General features: G+C 46.0%; 1 protein-coding gene across 1 annotated transcript in view; it reads right to left on the reverse strand.

Moving 5' to 3' along the window:
* PINX1 (PIN2 (TERF1) interacting telomerase inhibitor 1) overlaps nucleotides 1-700 on the reverse strand; it is a 74,850-nt gene extending 74,150 nt beyond the window's left edge. The window contains exon 1 of the mRNA XM_079772419.1: nucleotides 560-700. Coding sequence (XP_079628545.1) covers nucleotides 560-578 — 19 coding nt within the window. The 5' untranslated portion in view covers nucleotides 579-700. The remainder of the gene's footprint in view (nucleotides 1-559) is intronic.
* Nucleotides 701-13,807: the final 13,107 nt, after the last annotated feature.

Here is a 13,807-nt window from a genome sequence, read left to right on the forward strand (position 1 = left end):
ATTTCACAAAGTGACGGTAAATGTCAAAGGCAAACTGAGGCAGGATGAGGCATCTCAGTAACACTCATGGAAGAGTGCTAATTCCAGCAAAGTTGAAACCGCCAAAGTCTTACTTAGCCTTGCACCTCCTAAAAAAGGCTACTTCCTGCCTCTGATGCTTCTAATCTGTTTGCTTTTCAATTTCTGGGTTGCATACAGGGTCGAGAAAGGGACGTCGAAGTCTAAGGAGATTCTGCCGGCCTAATCTCTTTCTAACCTGAGGAAGCTGGGGATCAGGGAAGGGAAAAGAGCCAGTTCGGGTCCCCACGACCCGTGCCCTGGTGCTCATTCAAACCCTCGCGCGCGTGCCCAGCTCTGAACGTGACCCCCGCGGTCTCTGTCACTAGCAGGCCGGCAGCTGACTTGTGGAGAAGGCTGGGCTGGCAAATCTCCGCGGCGGGCAGGGCGAACCGAACCCGGCTTCCTAGCGACTCGCAGACCCTGCTCCCGGGTCCGGTCCGGCATGTCACCTGGACCATCACCCTCGCGCCCAGGTCGGGCCTCCGTGCCCAACACTCACGCTCAGCCAGCATCGACATGTCGCAGAGCCTGTGCCGACGCGGGCGTCCGGACCGGAGCAACTGGAGTTGCGGGGCAGGCTGCTAGCGGAGAAGTTGGGACAACCGGACCTGACGCGTGCTCGGAGACTGGCGGCGGCGAGGGCGCGCGCTGGTGACGTCAGTGAGGCGCGACAGGCTTCTCCACCAGGCGAAGGTGAGTGGGCGGGGCGCGGAGCGTCCGGGGGCGTGGTGGGCGGGGCGTGGTGGGCGGGGCGCTAGGTGGGGAGAGGTCAGAGATCTTTGGATCTAACGGAGGTGTCCAGAGGAGTATAGATTCCTTAGCCTAAGCTATTTCCTGTACTAAATGGTTGGATATACGTAAAGCCTTCCTAAGAGCGTTTGGCGCAGAGTAAGGGCTCTCATCATTAATTACTACACTAGAGGCCCAGTGCATGATTGAATCATGCACGTGTAGGGTCCCCTACACGCTTTCGCTTTTTGCGGTGGAGCTGGGTGCCTGTCCGCTGGTGCACCAGGCCTTTCAGAAGCCTCCGGCTCGGCGGAGGCTTCTGAAAGGCTTGGTGCCAGAGCAGACAGGCACCCAGCTCCCCCACTTTTGATGGTCCGCGGCCGCTGAGGAGGGCTACCCTGCTGTTGAGAGGCGCTGAGGGGGGCTGCCGGGACACCTGGCTACCCTGCCTTTGAGAGACGCAGCTGGGTGTCCACGGTAGGCCCCCTCAGTGGCCGCAGATCTGGCGGTTGAGAGGCGCAGGGGGCAGGAGTCCCGCCCCCTGCACCTCTCAACAGCAGGGTAGCCCCCCTCAGTGGCAGCGGAGGATCCGTGCCTCTCAAAGGCCGGATAGGCCACCCCGAGTCCCACCCCCCAGCCTCCTGCTGCCCAATTGTGGGCGTAGTGGAGTGATGGTAATTTACATGTTACTCTATTATTAGATAGGATATCAGGCATGGTGCCTTCTGGAAATAAGAAGTGAACTCAGCCCTCAAGTAGCTCACAGTCTATTGCGGAAAAGAAAATGTGAATAATAGTCCCAAGTACCCTCAGCATTATTTAAAACGGCGTGGACACAGAGTTGGAGAAACTTGTTTGGAGGGGAAGACTGCACGGTGGTGTCCCGTCTCTTTTCTTAATGTCCTACCTCGGCTGAGAGAGAGAGAGAGAGAGAGAGAGAGAGAGAGAGAGAGAGAGAGAGAGTTAAGCAAATAACTAATGTTCTCTCTCTTTAAATAACATGATGCCTTCAACAAGACAAAGCTGTTGTTTTTTCTCCATTACCACGTGCACTCTGGAACTTTGCTTTTATCATATTCCTCTCTGTGTCCATACCAGCACCTTGTCTGTGAATTTTAACTAAAGTGGCTCCAGAGGCGTTCCAATGAGATTCTGACAATGGGAGGCTCAGACAGGCAGTAAGGATGTGACTCTCCAGTGAACTTTGGGTGACAGTACAGACATAAGTGGAACACAAAGAAAGCAGCCAGGTGCCAAGAGAGGCTAGGTAAAGGACTAGATTCCTGTTCTAGATGAACTCACCCTTTGACTAGGAATCTAGACAAACAAGGTAAACTACTCAGAAAAAATAATCACAAAAGAATAATAGTTGCTGCTATCGGCAAGTACCCAGGAGCTGAGGGGGATAAAGAGATGCAAAATCAATGGAATTTTCACAGTCAAAGCAGGTAAGTTGTGACAGAGGGAAGAGGATTAAAGTAGAGAGGTGAACTTGCACAAAGTTAAGGAGGCAGGATCACCCAGTCTTAGGATAATTACCTGAACTGATTGATTAGACCAGAGACAATGAAAGGTAGTTATATATCGTAGACAATTGCGAATTTATCAGGAAGTCAGCATGTTTTCAAACACCACATATGTTGGTATATGATTTCAGGAAGATAATTTTGTCTCTAGGATGGTCAGAAAGATTGAGGCAGAAGTTTACAACACTGTTGCCATGGTTCAGGTGATAGATGGTAAGAACTAAACTAAGACACTGAGTGTGACAGTGAATGGCAACGAATGGTTGTGTCTTGTGATTTGATGAGCATTCTTCCCTGGCAATGTTCAGTTAGAGGCCACACAGGAATGTTATAGAAGGGACTCTGCATCTGGGTGAATGTGGGAAACCGCCTATTGTCTTCACTAGCACAGAGGAGTGGACAAGGAGCCCGGAATCCTGGTGACCCTTGAGCCCTGGCAAAGGTCAGAACTATGCACCCACTGTTTAATTGAGATAATGGTAGCTGAAGCAACTTCCCCACCAGACAGTCATGTAAATCCTTACTGATAAGATAGTCTGTTACTGGAAATTGCCTGCCTAAGGGCTATAGGTGTATCCCAAATTGAATAAAAGGTTGGCAAGGCCTGAGCCCAAGTGGAGTCCTTCCTCTTGGGCTGGGCTCCCACCTGGCCCCCCAATTCCCAAATTATTATTTCTTATCTCGTCTCTTTCATTTGCGCACGACCCCTCTTCCAGATCCCAAACCCTGAACCCTGAACCACGAGGGACGTGGGTCTTCACAGGTGAATGTAGTTTAGACCAGTGGTTTCTAAGGTTTGTTCCAACTCTAGCATCTCTTGTGTCTATGAAATATCTATGAGGATCATCTATGGGGAGGGAGGAACAAACAACTGTTGTTATGTTTGGGATTTAAAAAAATGACAGAATCTTATTTATATTTTAAAATTATCAGCTAGGAGTGGATATTGCACTTTTTGGGTGTTGTTGATAATTATCACCCAAGGACATTTTTTCCATTGATTTTTAGAGAGTGGATGGGAGCAGGATAGATAGAAAAACATTGATGTGAGAGAGACTCATCAATTCATTGATTGGTTGCCTCCTGCATGTGCCCTGACTGAAGCTGGGGATCAAACCTGCAACCCAGGTACATGCCCTTGACTGGCAATCAAACCTGCGACCCTTTGGTGCATGGGATGACCACATACCAACACTGGCCAGGGCTTTGGCACTGTTTAAGTTAAGGTAGCCCATCTTTCCTCACAATCTCCTTCCGCCTTCACCCAACATAAAAAAATTTGGATCAAGAGTAGCTGATGGCAAGATGACGTATAAAATCAGACATGAAAAAATTGCAGCTATTCCTCAGCAAAAGTTGAATGTCTGCAAATAATAAAAATGAAGGAACTTGGGACAGAAGTACTACAACAAAGGAGAAACTAGCAAGGAAATTAGGTGACAGATTACATAACATTCTTTTGAAATACACTTTCCCTGCTTAGCTCTTTAGTAAAAAGATTCCCAACAATAGGGGAATTATTAAGTTAGTAAAACAACCAACTTCACAGAGCTCCTGTTCTAGGGAGGAAATGACCACATTCTATCTTAATTCTAACACAACGCAGACGTGTTAAATGTTCTAAAGAGGCACAAATCGGTATGGAAACTTCCTGAAGGAGAGAGAAATCCCTCTTCCAATGTCAGCCTCACCTAGAAATTTGTTAGGGAATGCAAACACGCAGGCCCCATGCTAGACCTTCTGAATCAGTGTGTTTCACTAAGCCCCGCAAGCAATGCTGATGCATGCTAAAGTCTGAACATCACTAATGTCACATGTTCATACCCAGTAGTATGACTTCGAGGGGGTCTAAGGAAATGATATCAATTTTATATAAATATTCATGTTCCAAAGTGTCTTTGCAGCCTAAGACGTGAGATGAAAAGTTGAATACAACCTAAGTATCCAACAATAGGGGAATTATTTAGCGAGTCACGTTGTAGTTCTATGTCAGGATGCCAGCCACATCGACCATCCCTTGTGTGGGACTGCTCAGCTCACAGTCTCTGCTAAGAGTGGCAGCCCTGAGTTGGTTCATGTATACGGGGTGTCCCCTCAAAATGTATACACATTTGAACAGCTGATTCTATTACATTTTGAAAATGAAATGTATTTTAACAAGCACTGACTTTATAATTATTCAAAGTGTGTATACATTTTTTTTAACACCCTGTAGAAGTCCCCTCTCACCCTGGCCAGTGTGGCTCAGTTGATTGGGCATCATCTGGTACACTGAAAGGTTGCGGGTTCGATTCCTGGTCAGGGCACATGCCCAGGTTTCAGTCTCGATCCCCAGTGGGGGGCATGCAGGAGGCAGCCGATTGATGTTACATTCTCAGATCGATGTTCCTCTAAAAAAATCAATAACTATTCTTAAAACAAAAGGTCTCTCCTTCTACTACATGAACCTCCTTGCCAGGCCACAGCTGAGTGGATGAGGTATGCAGTCAATTCATAGGAAACTCACAAACACTGACGTGTGCTAGCATGAAAGCTGGGCAAGCGTGGGATGACGGTGATCAGCTGCACTGATCAGATTCTCCCTCGTGGCAGTTTGAGCTAGGAGGTGGAGAGCAGCAACCAGTTAGTAGAGAGGGGTTTGTAAAGTATGTTCTCCAAGTTCTGTTTGTGATTGTCTCACCTTGAAAGTACAGAAAAGGCAGGAGGGAGAGAAGTTGCAGTGAGAGAAGGCATCCCCACAGAACATTGTTATAATCATCTCTCCCTGGAGAAAGAGAAGTAAAAATAACCGATGTCCGGAAGGCTTTTTACATTTTTATTTCAATTTTTTACTTAAAATAAAAGTAAACAAAAACCTATGTACTAGTATGATCCAGCAATCTCGCTCCTAGGTATTTACCCAAGAAAAAATAAAATGTCTTTTTACAAAAACATTTGTACAATTTATAGAAGCTTTATTCACAGTAAGCCAAAACTTACCATCTGGTCAATAGATAAGCAAACCCGTGTATTCTTGCAATGAGATACTAGTCAGCAATGAAGATGATGTGCAAAGAGACGGGATACTGAGCCAGTGCGTGGTGTGTCTCGTTAAGGTGGGGCATCCTGTGGAGGAGCTCCTGCTGGGGTCCGGAAGCTGCTCTGGGTCTGAGTGAACTTGCTTTGGACCCTGAGAGCCGTCTCAATCCCTCCCTTCGGCAAGGTCCAGTCATTTGCTTTTCTTTCTCCTTTTGTCTTATTTCCTTATAACCTGGTGCAGTGGTCCCCAAACTCATTAGTCAACAGAGCCAAATATCAACAGTACAACGATTGAAATTTCTTTTGAGAGCCAAATTTTTTAAACTTAAACTTCTTCTAATGCCACTTCTTCAAAATAGACTCGCCCAGGCTGTGGTATTTTGTAGAAGAGCCACACTCAAGGGGCCGAAGAGCCGCATGTGGCTCGCGAGCCGCAGTTTGCCGACCACGGACCTGGTGGTCTCCTTATAATGCACTTCCTATTATTTGAGGTAACTCAAGTGAGCATCGGTTCTTAAAACCAAAAGAGTGGGACAATACACATGGGATGGTGCTTAAGTTTGCAAAGGCAGAAAATCAGAATAGCTAGTTGTACCTACGTTTGATCATCCATAGTTAATGTAATTTTTAAAAGCAATGCATTGACTAAAAAGTCTAGAAGGGAATGCCTGAATCACTAACTAAAGTCATTTCTCATTGGTAAGCTTATGCTCATTTCTTTTGATCTTCCTAATGCTTTAAAAAATTTTTTTCTCCTGATTATGGTTCACTTGTTCCTGCTTCTTTACACACCCGGTAACTGTGGAGGCTATGCCAGGCATTCTGTGTTACATTGTTGGGTGCTGGAGGCTTTTTTATTCCTTTAAGTACTTTGTGGTGGGATCCAACCAATTAAGTCCCTTGGGAACAATTTGATCTTTTTGAGACTGTGTGCCCCCAACAGTCTTTTAGTTTAGGTGGCACTCCCACTCCTGAGGCAGCACTCTGAGGATCCTGTCCCATGCTCTGTGTGTTCAGAGCTCTTTCTGCTCAGGAGACACAGTTATTCTTGGCCGCACATGCAAGCTCGGGGATTTTCCTTTCTCTCAGTGGTTCTTTCCGGTGGTCAGTGTACATGTGTCCCTTGCTCAGCAATCCCTGGGAGACTGGAGGGGACCCTCTGCTGTGGTTCTTGTCCCCTGATCCCAGCTACCTCGATCTTTGTCTCCTCAGCCCTTGGAGACCTCTGGGTTCTGTTCAGACTCCTCCTCTGGGGCTGCCGCCTGGAAACCCTCTTCAGAAGGAAAGAAGGGCAATAAGAGTTCATCTCATCTATGCCCCATCTCTCAGGGGTCACAGGTCTTCACTGCCTTCTGCTAAGTGTCTGAAAACCACTATTTTGTATATTTTGTCCAGTTTTATAGTTGCTTAAAATGGATGGGTAAATCCAATCCATTATCCCATTGAGGCCAGAAGCAGATGTTCTTAATACTTTCTGAATGTTTCCAAGTTTCTACAAGTTGTGTACCAGCTGTGTCTATCTACAAAAGTTAAGTCTTTATAAAGTAAAATGGTCCTATACAGTAACTCGAAAGTTAGAAACATGCAAGTTTTAAGCCAACAAACCAGCTTTTACCTTCAAATCAATCTTTCACTAGTGAAGACAGATAAACCTGAAATGACATAGAGTAGAAAATTAAAAAACAAACCACCACCAAAAACAACTGTGAGCATTTCAAAGAACCTTTTGAATTTCGGTAGAACCGTGTATAGTGTGGTGGTCGCGGGAGAGGGGCCTGGAAGCAGACAGGAAGGAAGGGAGAGCTTTGCTTCCTCGTGTATCTAAAGCTCATTCTGCCGCGGCTGTTTTCCGGGGGCCTCCGTCCCATCTTCCCCACCAACCTTTGGGGATATTTTTCTAATTTGCCTACAGAGAATGGACATGACCTCTGGAGTCTGCTTTTGTCAGTTCTCAGGAGACCTGTGTCTATCATTAACTCCCCAAATGAGCCCATCTAGTTGCTGTTACACAGAGAATGGAAGACTCATGACCTCCTGGAGGATTTCTCCTGCGTTCCTCAGGCAAGCCTTTGTCAGCCCCAGGAGGAACACAGGCTGAAAAGCACCTGCCCACTCTGAGATGCAATACACCGGAAATGGATGCTTGATCGGGTATCTCGCTGAGATTCATCTACGCATTCCCTGGGGGGAGAGCATCCGACTTTGCTAGGTTGTTTCCCCTGCAGTCTGCTTTTAAACTTGCTTGACCCGGTTTCTGTTGCTCACGTCTCTGAGTCAGGAGAACGTGTCAGGGATACTTTTTTTTCAAGTTGACACACCCAGTTAATACCAACTCAGGACTCTCGTCTTCTAGGCCTTTCGGTATAGTTCTTCTTGTCCTCGCTTTTTATGTTATAGAAGCCCAAATAGGAAGACAAAACCTAGCCAAGAGCAGTGTGAAGGGAGGCTCTGTATTGATTCCAGTCCAGAAATGCCTTCTGGCTTCCCTGCAGCAGGCCTGGCCTCAGATACCTCCTGTTTATACTGCCCATCCAAACCGTGTGACTTCAAGCTTCAGCTTTCACAGAATCTGTCCAGCTCCACAATGGAAAATCATGTCTAGAGACCCAATTCAGAGAATGATATCAAAGGAAAAAATCCAGTTTCTTCTCTACCTTACAACTGTTTTCTGTATTGTCTTAGGTTATTAGCCTCCTCTAGCTTTTGAGCAAGGTGGTGAAACTTTAGTTGCTTATATCTTGAGATGTTTTCAGGGTGGCAGGTGGTAGCAGGGAGGGTTGAGGGGGATGTGGACAGGGAGGTTCCTGCAAAGGGAACAAACAAAAACAGGGAGGGCCCATCCGGCGTTGCTCAGTGGTTGAGGTCATGGTTTGATTCCAAGTCAGGGCACATCCGGTTGTGGGCTCGATCCCCAGTGGGGGCGTGCAGGAGGCAGCAGATCAATGATTCCCTCTCATCATTGATGTTTCTATCTGAAACACTGATGTTTCTCTCTCCTCTCCCTTCCTCTCTGAAATCAATCAATATATATATTTTAAAAAAACATGGGGTGGGAGTTGGGGTGATGAAAGGAGGATGGGGTGGAAGCTGACTTTGCCATCCGCTTGGGAGGGTCCAACCATGGTCTGAAAATATTAAATGGAAAATTACAGAAAAAATTTTTAAGTTTTAAATTGCATGCCGTTCTGAGTAGCATGAGAAAATCTTGTGTTGTCCTGCTCTGTTACACTTGGGACGTGAATCATTGCTTTGTCCAGTGTCTCTACGCTGTATATGCTGCCTGCCCGTTAGTCATTTAGTAGCCAACAGGGTTATCAGATCAACTGTCACAGTATTGCGATGCTGGTGTTCAACTAACCTTTAATAATGATCCCAAAGGGCGTGAGTAGTGATACTGGCAATATGGATGTGCCAAAGAAGCCATGCAGTGCTTAAAGAGTGAAAAGTTGAAAGTTCTTGACTTAATAAGGGAGGAGAAAAAATCAAATGCTGAGGTTGCTAGGATCTATGGTAAGAATGAATCTTCTATCCATGAAATTACCTAAATTATCAATTAAACTTCATCATAGGTATATATGTGTAGGAAAAATATATAGTATATATAGGGTTTGGTACTATTCTCAGTTTCAGGCATCCCCTGGGGACCTTGGAACAGTGAGGACTACTATATCCTCTTTGGGAAAATATCTGTTCAGGGCTTTTGTTCATACTTAACCATTTTTAAAAAGTTAATTCTATCCATAGAAAGTTCAGCCATATGACTCACAGAGCTGTAGAAAGCACCATTTTACACATTTTAGCAGCTTGTTGGGGGGTTAAAAAGATATATGCTGTGCCCTGTCCTTTAGCTTATTCCTCCATTAAACAATGAAAGGTCTACTGCATTGATGGGGGCCAGGTTTCAAGATACCAATTGGACCACATTTTCTAGTGGTCAAGGTCACTGTGTGTGGTGAAAGTCATATGTCATACACTTGAGTGTGGCGTTCTCTCTGGTGGCAGAAGGAACGGGCTGCACCAGGATCCTCTGTCTGGGGTGGGCTTGCCCATCTGGCTTTCTCTCTCTTCCACTCTGCATATACCATGTGGCAGCCTTGTAGGTCTTCAGCCAGCTGGGGGAGGAATGAGACATTGAGTTTTCTCTCTAGCTTCTTCTCACCTTATTTGCTTTGCATTTTCCCCTACCTGGCCCCTACCCAAACCTTCGATTGCCATTCTGCATTCAGACTCTGTGAGTACATAGCCTCCTCTCCATGGAAGTTCCTACCTATGGTGTCAGGGCATCCAGCCCCCCTTCCCCCCAACGGCCCACCCACTTACCTCCTCGATCCCCCTGTACCATCTGTTCCTCTCCTGGGCTCACCAGCTGCCTCTGAAAAGCCTTTGGTCCAGTCAGAGGCCATACTTTGATGCCAAGAAGCACCCAGAATTGCCCACTCCAGGATTATCTGCCCCTCCCCCATGTTAAAAGAAAAGGCACACACACACACACACATGTTATTAAAATGAACTGTTTATATCATCTCAGCTGAGTCAATACATTATAATGTATTAAAATGGAAAGGTACAAAATTGAAATAAATACTTTCTGATTCATGTATAAATCTTTTTTTTTTTGTCAAGATGACTTTTATCGTCAGTACATGTCACAAGAAAACATTTAAAATGACACTGAAACAATCATTTAAATCATGGTGCATGGAGGAAAAAGGTAAAGAAAATAACTTTTGGCTTGTTTTGGCATGAGACCTTGATACGATTTGGGTTCCCCAAAACCACGTGAAGGGTGGTAAAATAGAAATGCTCAAAACTGACTTAAAAAAATAAACAGGCTTTACAAAAACCCTCTTTGTGATTAACCCAGCCACTTCTCTACATGGTCTGCACTTACAGTAGATACATTCATTATTGTCCATGGGAAGACAGCAACTGCCTTTCGTTTTAAAGAGCTTGGTGGAGAGGCTGAAGAAATACGCTGCAGCTGAAGGTGGGGAGAATGCTCAGGAGAACAAAAAGTCTAGATGGTCCTCAGGAATGGCACCAAGAGTGAAGGGGTGCGGAGGGTCTCTGGAACAAGAGGTGGAAGGGGGGTGGGGGGAGCATGAGGAGTCCAGATCTGAAGCAAAGCAAGGATGGAAACGGTCGGTCGTCAGGAGTGACAGTGTGGGGTGGGGATCTCTCCATCCAAGCAGTTCTGGGTTTGCCCTCAACCTGGGAATGTTTCTGGTTCAGCAAGAGGGGCTGGGACTCTCCTCAGGCACAGCAGCAGGGGGAGACAGGGACAGGTATAGCGCTTCACAATGAATACCACCAAAGGGGCTTTTCTGACTGCTTATTAGGTGGTTGTTAAGGCAATAAGGACTTGAGCAAACTAGAAGTTAAGGGCAGCTAAATTCAGCCAGACTGAAGGTAAACAAAAGATGAGAAGGAGTCCCTTTCTCCTCAGCTACCTTTCCCCCTAAGCACAGGAGGCCCTGGAATTTACAATATGAGATTGGCAGAGGGTATGCCCTTTGGAAGGCTCCATGGAAAAGAAGGCTCTTCCCTGACTTGGGGCAACTTGACCGAAGTTTCTACTCTCCAGACTCTCTTTCCCGAGGTCCTCTCAGGAGGGCAGGCTGTGGGCATCCAGCTGTCGAGTCAAAAGTGGAAGCACCTAGGTTTGTGCAGAGTTGGGGCAAGTCCTTTGCTATAGTCTATCTGGCCCATCTCAAAAACCTTGAACAGCACGCGTCCTGGAAAGCCAGGCCTGATGCTCACACGTCCCAGTGAGACTTATGCTCGGTTGGAGACAGGACTAGCCAGGGCTCAGGAATGTTCCCCCCACATCAGATAGTATGACAGCTGCAAAGCCCATGGGAATGTGAGGTCCTAGCAAGGTTTGTGAGCCCTTGGTGGGCCCTTAAAGGAATGAAAGAAGCTCCTTTGACTTAACTCCACTCACAGGAAATACAAAAGACTGAACAGAATAGATGGAAGACACGTTTCCTTTCTCCTTGTACTGAAGTGAAGAGACGGCCTCAGAATGCTATGGGAAGGATAAACCTTGAGAGTGGCCTGCCATTCTGGGTATACTTCTGGCAGGATCCTGGGTGATATGCCTGCTGAGGCCCTAGAATCGAAGAACTGGCTCTGAGGCCGTTGCTAAAAGGTACAACTACTTACTACAGCAAATGACCCACATGTGAGCTCAATAAATAAGACAGACATCCCTTCCATCCTGTGGTCTAGATAGCAGCCTAATGCAAGAACTCTCCATGAGATGCCTGGGGCTAAGGATGCAATGGCTGTGCTCTAGTTACTCAAGACCACCTCAAAAGGGGGCAGTCATGGGGACAATATGTGACGAAGTAGAAATGCCAGTTGTAATGGCCAGCTGTCTGGGGACCAGTGCCCTGCTTGACCTTTCTCTGGTAGAACCTGTCTTGCTTTGGTCCTAAGAAAAGTGAGCAACATTCCATCCAGGAATCCAAGGATGACAATACTAGATCCATAATGAAGCAAATATGATCATCAAGCTGTGGGCATATAGACGAAACAAGACAGGGCATGAGCTGAAGTCGATTAGTAGGTCTGTGGGACTTCATTGTACAAGTCTACTTTAATATGTGTTCAAATATCTCTTTTGAAATCATCCACAGTACGAAACAAGGTTCCTTGGACATTATGTAGCTTCATCCCTCATTTTACAGACAGACCCCCATGGCTAAGTGCCCAAAGTCACACAGGGAGCTAATGCAGAGCCAGTACTGGAACACAGAATGCTCTCTGCAGGGATTAGGATATTTTGGTTGGATTTTTACATTCTTAAATCAATGTCAAATTCCTCAGCTCTGCTTTTCCCGTTGGCAAGCAGGATTTTTAAAAACTCTGCCCATGAGCCTTAAAAAAATATAACAACAACAGTACCCATAAAGCCACCAGGGGGTGCTCCCCTCACCCCCAGGGCTCTCTTCAGTCCCAACATTTCAAAGGGAAACCCTCCAACCCCAACCCTTCAGGTTTAACTTCAATGGAACAAAGCAGTCACTGCAACCGCTTCTTCAGGGTAACCACCAGCAGGAAGGGCATTTAGTTTCCTTCCTGGGCCCCTGGCTGTGTTTCCGTTTCTCTGGAGCCTGGTTGAGGGCCTAGTGCAGGGAGGAGAGCGTCACATTTATGACAAGCGTAGGGGTGATAAGGGCTGGAATCGCAGCCATTTCAGGGAATAAAGCCCTTTAAAAATCTTTAACTCGGGTTACTTTTTAGAGAAATAGCACTGTAATATCATTGGAATCAAAGACTTTTCTCTATTTAATAAGAAAAAGACATTTAAGAACTGGAGGCTGAGGGAATGGGAGGCAGGAATCACTGAGTCCTTCTCAGTGATGACACTAATAGGGAATCAAGGTGCCTCATTAGCAAGGAGTTTTTCCAAAGAAAAACAGACCAGATAAGCCAGGTGCTTCTAAGTTCCTGTGAGGGGAAGGTGAGGTCAGGAAGCTTGCGCTGAATTTAGAAGAATGACACCCAAGGAAGTTCCCGGGTCCACCATTTAGTATGAGGAAAACACACCTCGGCCTCTGGTGATTCGGTTGAGATGAAAGCAGAGAGAAAGAGATGCATTCTTTAAAAAAAAAAAAAAAAAAGAGAAAAGGAGAAGAAGGAATTTATGGTAAAATTATGAAGATGTGCTTTGATTAAAAAGTTGTGGACTTTTTAAAAGGAGCTGTGGAATGTTCTTCTGGAGAGATCAGGTGCCTTGGGAATGGAAGATACCCAAGAGAGTTGGAAAGGCAGAAGGAGAGATGGGATGACTGGGTGGATGGACAGACCACTCCAATTACTTAGAAAAACCTATTCTAGCAAGAGACTTAGTAAGAGCAGGCTATAGATATCAATTTTGCTGCTTCTTATTCCAATTGTTCCTCCGTGTTCCTCAAAAATAGAGGTAAATAAGACATCAGGTCATTTTTTATTCAAAATCCAAACCCTCGTAACATGGCTTTCAGAGAGCTGGCTTGGAGTGGGGGCAGTATAATATGTGTGTGTCCACATTGAGAAAATAAACTCTTCTCTTTCCCACGGACTTCTATAAAGCATGAGGTTCACAATGTCTGAATTTCACAAATTAGAAGAGGGACTCTGCACTAGTGGGCCTAAGTCGGGAGAGGGATAAAACAGCACTGGGAGGCAGGATCGGATTCTGGCTCTGCTAATTTCTGGCCGTGTTTCTTCAGGAAAAGTGCTTCATCTCTCTCTGGGCTTTGGGTTCCTTATCTGTAAAGGGAGGAGATTGGTCCACAAGAGCCTTAAGATCCTCTCTGACATTCAGAATCTGTGATTCTAGAGAAGTGAGTATCAGTCTGGACTAGACACAAGGTAGGGGCTGAATTCTAGGATCGTAGTGTCTACTAGCCTTGCATCCAAAAAGAATACATCTTGCTTCTGGAGATAGTGAGTACATTTTCTAATGGGTCCCTTGGGACTCCTGA

This window comes from Cnephaeus nilssonii (assembly GCF_951640355.1).
Source record: "Cnephaeus nilssonii genome assembly, chromosome: 5".
NCBI lineage: Eukaryota > Metazoa > Chordata > Mammalia > Chiroptera > Vespertilionidae > Cnephaeus > Cnephaeus nilssonii.